This window comes from Sinocyclocheilus grahami, unplaced genomic scaffold (genome assembly GCF_001515645.1).
Source record: "Sinocyclocheilus grahami isolate Dianchi unplaced genomic scaffold, SAMN03320097.WGS_v1.1 scaffold954.1, whole genome shotgun sequence".
In the NCBI taxonomy this organism is placed as follows: Eukaryota; Metazoa; Chordata; class Actinopteri; order Cypriniformes; family Cyprinidae; genus Sinocyclocheilus; species Sinocyclocheilus grahami.
Window position 1 is genome coordinate 173440 of NW_015506133.1, and position 11827 is coordinate 185266.

The window sequence follows — 11827 nt, forward strand, 5'->3', positions numbered from 1 at the left end:
CACACACACACACACACACACACACACACACACACCCACACACACACACACACACACACCTTGTGTGTGATTGGGATAGTCAAAATTGCACAATATGCATATCAAACAACAGCTCCAGTAGCGTAGATAGTAAAGCGCATGTCAAAGTCTATTTGACGTGATCGACCCGAGTTCGAATTTGCCTTTTGACAAACATTTTTACTCCCTTTTCAAATCTCATATCACATCGGAAAGACATTTATTTTCAATAAAAATGAAGGAAATAATCAAAAAGTTGAAAATAAAGTATTGGGTAGGGTTAGGATAGGTGTAGGGAGGGTTTTAATGTACCAATAAGGTGGCATGCATTTAATAATTTGAATTAACATTATAATTTACACTCAATACATTATTATTGTGTACTGTTTTATAATGTTCTACAATACTGAGGTGCAGATAATTGCCACTATTTGCAATAAGCTATTTTAACAGTGTAAATAGAATCTATAGCTGTTTGTGCTTAGTGCAAATAGCAGCTGCCTTTAAAAAATGTTAGATGAACGTCCAACTGAAACACAGATAATGTTCTTGTGCTAACATTTTAAAAACATTATTAAAGATGAGATAACTTTGAACAAACATTCTATTAACAGTATTGAAAAAATTATTTGTTCATGATTGTGAAATAACCTTGTCAGAATGCTAACCAAAGTTGTGAGAACATTCCCTATTAGCTTGGATTATACAAAGAAACAAAACGAATACGGTACATCTGTGCATAAATACAGAAATAGTGCTGGTGCATTAACTTATTAAAGAATAGCTCAAGCCAAAATGCAAATGCCATCAATATTTACTCCCAAACATCCGAATGATTTAACCATTTGTCAGTGTCTATTTCGAGCACACAATGAGGATAAACTACAACAAGAAAACATGTCAGATTTGTGGATTCTAGTGTTGGATAATAATATCAGTTTCTCAGTTTTAATTGGTCTTAATTTGGATTAATTGAAGTCTTTTATTCTGGGTTGTTTTCAGTTATTGCGTGAACAAATCTTTATTTGGAGCGTGCCTACCATGCAACAGTCACAATAAGCTTTGTCACTTTGGGTATAAAACAAAATCTGGGCATTCAAGATCTATTTTCTCACAAAATACAAACAATAAATGTGGTCTTGACACTTTTTAATGTGCCATTTATAAGTTTGTCGTATTATACTCAAACTTTCCAGTTTTGTCTCTCTCTCTTTTGAAGTCTGACCGCTGTGGTCACTGTGAGCGATCGCTGTGTGCAAAAAAGCTACAAGATTCCTCCAAAAATCCACAGAACAACAGGAGGGAGAATAAACAGTGCCAGAATATGTATTTTTTGAGTGAACTAATAGCTTAAGCTTTTTAGTATCCCACAGAGATATTTGATTAAATCTGCAGCATTATTGCATGACGTTATGAAGTTTATCAAGAAGAAGGTCAGGATTATGAAATAAATAAATAAACAGTACTTACAATATTGCACAGGGCTCTTTGATGGGCTTCAGGAATCTGGCAGATACAATCACACGACTCTGAGGAACAGGTTTCAGCTTCACACAGGAAAAAATAAGGGGTGAGGATCTGCAGAGGAGTTAAATCTAGCAAAAACTACAGCTGACAAACATCCAGTTCAATCAAAACATAAACGTGTAGTACACAAGACATTAAACATTTTAATATGCTCATGATAATCTGAATCCACCTTTATAATTATATATAATTACATATACATCTTTATACACCACTACAGTGGATTTGAAATAAAACAATAAAGATGTGATTGAAGTGCAGACTTTAAGCTTTAATTCAAGGGGTTGAACAAAAATATAACATAAAATGCATAAAATGAAATGCGGGTTGAGATCAGGAGATTGACTCGGCCATTGCAGAATAATCCACTTTTTACCTTCAAAAACTATTGGGTTGCTTTTGCTGTATGTTTTGGGTAAGTCTAGCCTGGCCTTGTGTGCAGCTTGTGGTGAAGCCTCTGTATTTGCTCTGGTGAAGTCTTCTCTTGATCGTAGACTTTGACAGAGACTCGTCTGCCTCCTGGAGAGTGTTCTTCTCTTGGCTGATGATGTGAAAGGGTTTTTCTTTACCATAGAGAGGATCCTCTGATCATCAGCACTGTTGTCCTCCGTGGACGTCCAGGTCTTTATATGTTTCTGAGCTCACCAGTGCGGTCTCTTTTTCTCAGAATGAACTAAACTGTTGATTTGGCCACTCCTGATGTTCCTGCTATCTCTCTGGTGGATTAGTTTGGTTTTTGAAGCCTAACAATCGTCTGTTTCACTTGTATGGAGAGATCTTTGACCGCATGATGTGGGTTCAGAGTAACAGCTTCCAAAAGCAAATTACACAATGACAATCAACTCCAGACCTTGTACCTGCTTAACTGATGTAGAAATAATGAAGGAATAGCCCACACATGTCCATGAAACAGCTTTTGAGTCAACTGTCCAATTACTTACGAGGTACATATTAAAGAGCTGTAATTCCTTAACTTTTCCTTCAATTTCGATTACCCTCAAATTAAATCTCAGAGTGTGCACTTTAAGCCCATATTCATTATATAATTGTAACTTGAAAATGTTTTGGTCATTTTTGAAGGTCATTGTTTTTGGTCAAATGTTTTTTTTTCTTAAATAATCGTATGTTATTTCTTAAAGAAGTACACATATTTTGATACATTGACTAACATATTAAAGCACATGTAAAGTACTTAATGATATTTGATTGTAACTGCAGTGCGTTTATCAGTATTATGTTTAGGGTTAATATATTTTCAATGCACTAAATTGCAACTTCGTCCTTATAAATAGAGCATTATGATCAATACATAAATTCAAACAAATTACAATCAATAAAATAAAATGCACAACAATAAATAATTAATTAATTCTGAAAAGCCACAGTAAATAAGTTATTTTTAAGCTTTAATTTGAAAATAGACATAGATGCCATAGTTTGGATTGATACTGGTAGGCTATTCCATAGTTTAGGGCCTGCTATCGCAACAGCTTGGTCCCCTCTAATCCAAGATCCCCAGACCTAAGTGACCAATATGGATTTTGAGAATGTAGCATGACAGAAAGATAACCTGGTGTTAGGCCATTTATTGATTTAAAAACTATTTTTTTTATATTCAGTTCTCACTTTAACTGGTAGCCAGTTAAAATGGGAGTAACGTGATACAATTTTTGATTACCGGTCAACAGACTACCTGCAGCATTCTGAGCCATTGCTAGATCTGTCTGTTCAGGGATGTTTACTACCAGCCGCTTCCTAGTGTGGTCATCAATCCCAAGAAGTCCAAGGGTCCTCCAAAGCAACTGCCCTGCGAAGCCCCTGCAGACCTACACCAGCAGACTCCAAGCCTTCCATTCTTCCTGTAGGCACTCAAGAATCAACTCCTAATATTTCTTAAGCTTACACTCTGTGCTTATTCTGTCCTCTTTTCCCAGGGTACTGTAAACTCGGTAAGTACCACCTGCATGGTAACCTTCAACCAGGGCACAATATCAAGTCTGAGACTCGTATGGGTTATTTTCTCTGGGAATCTGAGCTGCTTCCTAAGGTCTGCCTGCATCTCCCAGTCGTTTTCCTATATTGTACTCCTGTACTCTTTATTTCTGTTTCTGTGCTTTTCCCAGACCTAAGGAACTTAATGAAACAAGGCCCCTTACGAAGTTGTCTTGGCTTCTTTCATGCCTGCTTCACCCCGGCAACCAGCTGATTTAAAATTTGATCATGTCAACACCAAAACTTCCCATCCACCAAACTTCACCTGCATGAGGAGAGGACACACTGAAGGTAAGCTGGCTTTCCACAGAGTGCACAACTGGTGCTCTCTACCTACCACCATGTATGGATGTATGATGGAGTAGGTAAAACATCATATACAGAACACAACAAAAAACTTAATCTGGTAGTCACCCATGCTCCGGATGTCCTGCCAGGTCAGAACCCTCTCTCACACAGATTCCCACCTCAACTAGCTGCACTGTGTATTCATGGCTGCAGACTTACCATGCCATTTATCTTCTTCTGCCTTACAAACCTCCCTCTGCACCATGCTGAGTCAGTCTCTTGGATCGTGCGAGAGCGAGGGACGGTAATCGACCCACAGGACAGAACACAGTTATGACCACCCAGGATGGACAATTGACACTGGAAGTGCCAAGTGATGTATTCCAGGTCGGATGTGGGAGGATATGCAAAAATTAGAGGGGTCTGAAGAGACACCAGATGAAGATGAAGTAGCTCGCAACCTACTAGTAGTGTGCAAATGGTATACCATATACTGTAAGGTGTACAAGCAGTGTGAAAGGCTCAGGAAGCAATTCTGGAGGTTACTGAAAGTGGCATGGAGGAAGGACTTTCTTGCTGTTGATGGTTGGTTACGGAGGGATGGTTCATTCCTAAGGAGGAGGATCCCACAGATATCAGTCACTTTCGTACCATATCACTCCTCGTTGTGGAGGGTAAGATCTTTTTTGGGGATTTTGGTTAAGAAGCCAGAGACCACTTTCATGTTGAATAACAGGTCTATGGACATATCAGTTCAAAAAGTTGGAGTTACGGGGCTTCCTGGTTGTCTTGAGCATACCAGTGCAATCTCTAAAATAATTGTAGATTCAGAGAGGAACCATGGTGACCTGGTGGTTTTGTGGCTTGACCTGACCAACGCCTATGGGACAATACAATACCCCATATGTTAGTGGAACTAACTAGGGCTGAACGATTAATTGCATTTGCGATAATATCGCAATATGAAAAATTTTGATTTTTCAATCGCAGAGGCTGCGATTACACGGTCACGTGACACGCGAGAGTAAAGAGGTGTGTTCGACTTGAAGATCAGATCGGTGTATGACATCAAAGTACGGCAAGCGAGAGAAAGCACAAGGAGACGTCCGCGCTCTTATAGCTCTCTCAGTACTTTGATGACACACACCCATCGGTCTAAGCAGCGCTGCTTCAAGTCGAGCACGGGCCATCAGCAGAAAAAGAAAAGAAATAAGTAAACAGCCAAAGGACGTAACTTAGAATGGGAGATGGATCGGTTTGTGAAAGCGAAGAGAAAAGCCATAGATGAAGTCGCACAAGACCCAGGCAGGTGCTGGTCATTTAAAAGATAAATGCAGAAAATGTGACGAGACATATCTTGCTCTCGGCTTGCAGAAAATGTGACAAGGCATATCTTGCTCTCGGCTTCACTCACCGGGTCTATACCGGACACCACAGTTGTTGCGTGCCGCAACAGCTCTACACTGACGCGACAAAGCGACCGGTGCAAATAATTATAAATAGAACAAGACATCAGTTTAATGTCGCATCGCATCCAGTGTACACAGCGTCACTGATTATAATGGTTTCTACTGTATTTTGCCGCTCGCGTCCGGTGTAGACACGTGTTTAATGTCGTTGGTGAGGAGGACAGACTGTGTGTCCTATGCCTTAGCGGACAGCAAGAAACCCACAAAAAATTTATAAATAACAGAGAGAGAATAATAAGTTATTCTCTCTATGCTATTTTTCAATGTTTCAAGTGATGCAGGTGTTTTTTTCCCTGTAGGTTTTTTAAATTAAAAAAACATAAATTTTTCATAATGTTTAGTGAAATTATTTGGTAGTCTGAGGGGGGCGCAACCAAAAAAGTTTGAGAAGCACTGGTCTAGAGTTAACAGTGATTAAAAAGTGCACATGTTTACATATGTTTATTACAGTGACTTTGAATTACCTAAAGTAGTGTGGTAAAGCAGCAGATTTGTTTTTATATTTCTGCAATCTACTTTAGTTTGTGTGATTTGATACTGACTTTCATATTAATGTTTACACCAGGCTTATTTTTCAGTGCTTTATGTTGTCATAATTATTACATGCTTACAAGGTTGAAAATTCAACATACTGTGATTGTAGTTGTTAAATAAAAATGTCATTCATATCAATTCATGCATCACCTAATTTCATCATAACATATAGGCCTGGCCTACAGAAAAGGACATTTATGTTTAATCTATCTAATAGTGTGTTGGTCATACTTTACAATGATGTATAGCTTGTCTTTGTTGAATAATACATAACATAAAGAGCTTTAAAAAAAATTGCATATTAAATCGCAATCGCAATATTGGTAAAAAAAAATCGCAATTAGATTATTTTCCAAAATCGTTCAGCCCTAGAACTAACACAGTCACCCTGTCTCAGCCAGTCATCCTGTTCTCAGCAGCAACGAACCTCCTTGTCGAGACAGCAGAGAGTTTACATCAGGAGGCAGTATTGGCAAATGGCACCCAACAGGTGCCCATCAGAGAATTCATGGATGACTTGACCATTATGGCAAGATCAGTACCTGAAGCAAGATGGATGCTGGAGAATTTGGTTGAGCTCACCGATTGGACAAGGATGGAGTTCAAACCTGCAAAGTCAAGAAGTTAGGTGCTGAGGAAGAGGCATGTCCAGGATCAGTTTCACTTTAAGATCAAATAGGACACTATTCCAATCATTCAAGAAAAGCCAGTGAATAGCTTGAGGAAGTGGTACAGGGCAGACCTCAATGACAGGCAGAGTGTGATGGAAATGTTTGAGGAAGTTGAAACTTGGATGACATTCTTGAAGAAGAGGGGTTTACCCGGCAAGCATAAGGCTTGGGGATACCAGCAAGGAGTCCTAGCCAGAGTGCTCTGGCTACTGCTCATTTATGAGGTACCCACCTCTACTGTGGAAAGGAAGATGAACAACTGTTTAAGGAGATGGTTGGGCGTTCTGTAAAGCTTATGCTCCATAGGCTTGTATAGTACAGGCGGCAAGCTGCAGCTACCAGTAACATCAGTAACCAAATCACAGCAGGCGAGGAAGTAACTCATTGTAGTCCCTACGAGACGTTTTTGTAGGCATTAAACTGCCATGATTTTAAAAGACGATATCTTTGTTTGCATTGAACATTCAGCATCATAACTTTGCAGATATTAAGTCTGCAGCCATGACTAAACAGGCCAGATAGGAAGAATGTGCGAGAGAAAGTTCTGACCTGGCTGGACATCTGGAGCAAGGAAGACTGCTGGATTAAGTTTTTGTTGTTCTCTGTATACGACACTCTACCTAATTTATCAAATCTCCATACATGGCGCTTGGTAGAGAGCTGCCTGGGTGAAGCAGGCATAAAAGAAGCCAAGACAACTTCGTAAGGGGCCTTGTTTCATTCAGTTCCTTAAGTCTGGGGAAAGCACAGCAACAGAAATGAAGAGTAAAGGAGTACTGTCCAAGGCAAACGACTGGGAGATGCGGGCAGACCTTAAGAAGCAGCTCAGATTCCCAGAGGAAATAACCCATACGAGTCACAGACCTGATATTGTGCCCTGGTCGAAGGTTACCATGCAGGTGGTACTTATCATGTTGACAGTACCTTGGAAAGACAGGACAGAAGAAGCACATGAGTGTAAGCTTAAGAAATATTAGCAAGGATGGAAGGCTTGGAGTCTGCTGGTGTAGGTTGGCTGCAGGGGTTTCGCAGGGTAGTTGCTTTGGAGGACCCTTGGACTTCTTGGGATTGATGACCAGGCTAGGAAGCGGCTGATCAAGTCAAGTCACCTTTATTTATATAGCGCTTTTAACAATACAGATTGTGTCAAAGCAACTGAACAGCATTAATTGGGAAAATAGTGTCAATAATGCAAAGGACAATAGTAAACAGTCAATTTTCAGTTAAAGGCAGTAATGGCTCAGTTCAGTTTAAATAGTCCTATCTAACTGGATAAAAAAAAAAAAAACACTCTGAAGTTCAGACCAAACACAGACACACAGCTGCTCTCATCTAGTGTTTCGGTGTCTCTCGGGCCCCTGCCGTATCCCCTGGTAACCCCGCGGCACGCCTGTGTGAAGAGCAGAGGGACATCGCGTCTTTGGGACGCTGCCAAACCAAAGCGGCCGCTCTAATTGAGACAATCAGGAGCCAGTAGGAACAAAGTGTGGCCCTCGTCGTAAATAAAATAACCTGTTCAATCTTGCCTAATGATGATTAGGGCATTGTTTCACCAATTACCACGGCAACAGCCCTTTAGTTCAGCGCAATAATAAAGTGGGAGCTGAGCAGGTGTGACGATACTCCCTTTCTTTGCCTAAGAGAGTTCATCAAATTTTAAGACTGTCGTAAAAAAAAGTCCCTGTGCTGGTTTTCTTTCTTTCTTTTCATTCCTGTGTGCTTTAACTAGTCTTGAGTTCTGCGGGAGTATATGAAGTGTCATTCAGATGGTCTCCGGAGGCTTTGTTTGCGCTCTGGGTCGGAGCCATAGACTTAAATATGCATCCAAGGAGGTGGATAATAATTCAGAGGTTAATAATTCATTGTCGACAACAAAGTGATTCTTTCCAGACGACAACGCAGACGGTGTGTCTAAACATGACACCTCGCTCAGGTAGTCTTTCTTGAACGTTAAAGCAGGTGCGATATGCTGAACTAGCACACTAATGCTCCAGGATTCCTTTAAACACATAGCTTGTGTGCTGAAAAACATGCTCTTAAATCACTGGCTTTGTTTGCCAGTGTCTAAACCTCCTGTGGTCGACTGTCAGCCTTCAGTGCTCTAGTTCAGAGTCCTGAGGGACGTGTGGATGAACATACAGTATATACCCGACTGACTCCATTAACCTCCAAACTAGTGCAGTGATTGACTGCTACACTCAGTGTTTGAGATGTTCTTAGTTAATGTGATTAACAGTGTGTTATATAGGAGTTGAGCTTGCATTAGTTATAATGTATACACACATACACAGATTTTTGATATAAAGAAATATTTGTTCTTACCACTCCATTGGGCTGAAGCGTTTTTTTCTTCCTGGGTCCTATCTGTAAATAACTAGAAAGTGAGCTGAATTACTTTTTTTTTCCTTTTACAATGCAAAATTTGTGAAGATCTTTGTGAAGTGGCCATAAAACAGTGACGGTGCTAGTCAAATGTTTCAATACATTTAGTTAAAATGTGTGTTTGATCTAAAAGTTCATACTTAAAGCAAGAGTTCAACATAAAAATTAAAAGTCCTCATTCTCAGGCCATCCAAGATTAGGATGAGTTTGTTTCTTCATCAGGTTTGGAGAAATGCAGCACTGCATCAGTGTCTCAGCAATGGATGCTCTGAGAATGAGAGTCCAAACAGCTGATAAAAACATCACAAGTAATCCACAGCACTCCAGTCCATCAGATAACATCTGGAGAAGACAAAAGCTGAAACTAATCCAGCATTAAGACGTTTTTTAATCCAGCCACATATGTGTTTAGAGCTGTTTAAACGCTGCTTGATCTGTGCAGATTTCTCTCCTGATTCACACCAGGACACTTTTTCAGCGTTATTTGGGAAGCGTTATTATGGATTATAGACTTGTATTTTAGCCAGAAGCAACAGCTTGAAGTTTTAAAGTCTTAATGATTGATTCGATTGACACAAACACAAGATGTTAATTGATTTTGTGGATTATTGTGTTGTTGTGGCACCCATTCACTGCAGAGCATCCATTGCTGAGACACTGATGCAGTGCTACATTTCTCCAAACCTGATGAAGAAACAAACTCATCCTAATCTTGGATGGCCTGTGGATGTACACGTGCACATGAATTTCTTTACAAAACTAACATTTACAAACATTTATTGAAGTTGAATCAAATAGTGAAGGAAAAGCATCATCATGTGTCCACCAAACATGCACTCTAAGAAAAAGTTCTCTAAAATACATTAGTACATTGTCCGTAAAATGTAAGTCTGTAACACCTTGTTAATTTGAAGGACTTTTCTGTATTGATATTTCAGAGGTGTTTTCCCCATATTTTAAATGATGACCTGTATTGCGTTGTTTCTTAAGGTAAAGGAAATGTCTGTAAACTAAATGGAAAATGTGGTCATTTTCTGCCAGGACATTATCTTTCTTTCTACAGATATGTTTTTCTTACGCTGTGGAAACTGTTTTCCATAGTAAACAAAAAAAAACATATCAGGATGCACCTCATCAGTGCTGGGGGTAACACATTACAAGTAACGCGAGTTACGTAATCAGACGTAATCAGAACTAAAGTAACGCTTTACTTTTTAATTTAGAAGGACATATCTGAGTTACCTTTTCAAATAAGTACCTCCAGTTACTTTGTTTCCTATGTCTTGACTGACAGCTCTGGTGTTGCCATGTTGAGAGTATTTGGGAGTAAGAGCAGAGTGTTGTGTGTGAACATGATCTTACTGTAGTTCTAGACTAAATATCAACACGTGTTTACTCATCTCACTGCACACAAACACATTCAGTGTTCTTCAAAATTAATAAAAACCTTCAAATGCAAAATCAAAATGTTATACAAACCAGCAATCAGGGTGCGAACTCCGGGGGAGCTAGGGGAAGCTCGGCTCCCCTTAATAAGACATGGGCTCCCCTGAAAACGTGATTTGTGAAATTTTGGGGGGTCTCAAAAAATATTGACAATGTGTTATTTTGATGTGAAATTTCAGTTTTGTGTAATGTGATCATCGTGGATTATTATGTGTGAAATTGCAAAAATATCATTCATTCATGCATGACGGCGATTTAAACCTAATTCACTTGAATATAGATAACTATACATGCTATTCTTGTCATGAGCATCAAGGTGTGGGGCGCAGCGGTGCAAATTCCACTCATGTTTAGTACATGTTAACTCAAAGATTAGTAGAAAACATATAAATGCTGGACTGTGTGGTCGATTCTGTGTTAAGGTAAGGCATGTTATTTCCAATTATGTGTTGTGGCTGGGTTGTTCTAGGTCTGCGTGACTCTCGATGCCGTAGGCCTAACTGAACGGAGGAATTATGGTATTCTTCTGTAGCCTGACGACGAGTAACTTTAACCGTTGTTCATGTGAACTCAGACAGCCTGATGCTTTGTGTATAGAGTAATTGTGGGTGGCTGTTTGTTGTATTTAATCTCATTTTATTAACCAATGTCTTTGCTACTGACCTTCAACCATACTAAAAAGCAAAAATGACACATTTGTGTTTAATTTTTGTTATTGCTGAAGAGTGTATTCTGCGTCATATTCTTCATGTGGTTAGTTTGAGCAGCGCCCTCTACTGTACAGACATGCATTTAAATGTCCTTCAGCCTAAAGCGTTTTCATTTCACTTGTGTTGTGAAAGGGCTTTTACATTTGTAAAACGATAACTTTTTATATTAAAAACAAACATGCAAGCCCTGCACAGATTAAAAAAGTAACGCAAAAGTAACATAACGCATTACTTTCCATAAAAGTAACAAAGTAACATAAGTAGTTACTTTTTTAAGGGAGTAACGCAACATTGTAATGCACTAGTTTTAAAAGTAACTTTCCCCAACACTGCACCTCTTGATGTTGTTTGATTAAAGTCAGAGCTGACTCTGAAGAGTATTCATCTGTGCCACATGTTTTGGTCACTAGATGATTCCCAAACTTCCATTTGTGCTATTTCACAGGTTTTGTGACTTTGCTATCATATATGTGTCATGTAAACGTTTGCTAGATAGATAGATAGATGGATGGATGGATGGATGGATGGATGGATAGATAGATAGATAGATAGATGGATGGATGGATGGATGGATGGATGGATGGATGGATGGATGGATGGATGGATGGATGGATGGATGGATGGATGGATGGATGGATGGATGGATGGATGGATGGATGGATGGATGGATGGATGGATGGATGGATGGATGGATGGATGGATGGATGGATGGATGGATGGATGGATGGATGGATGGATGGATGGATGGATGGATGGATGGATGGATGGATGGATGGATGGATGGATGGAT

At 39.5% G+C, this 11827-nt stretch overlaps 1 protein-coding gene across 2 annotated transcripts in view; it reads right to left on the bottom strand.

The window, feature by feature from the left end:
- LOC107564670 (doublecortin domain-containing protein 2) overlaps positions 1-11827 on the bottom strand; it is a 33445-nt gene that overhangs the window by 17509 nt on the left and 4109 nt on the right. For both annotated transcript variants that reach the window (XM_016249806.1, XM_016249805.1), the window contains exons 2-3: positions 8822-8873; positions 1489-1565 (exon numbers count right to left, since the gene is read on the bottom strand). In XM_016249806.1, coding sequence (XP_016105292.1) covers positions 1489-1565; positions 8822-8873 — 129 coding nt within the window. The remainder of the gene's footprint in view (positions 1-1488; positions 1566-8821; positions 8874-11827) is intronic.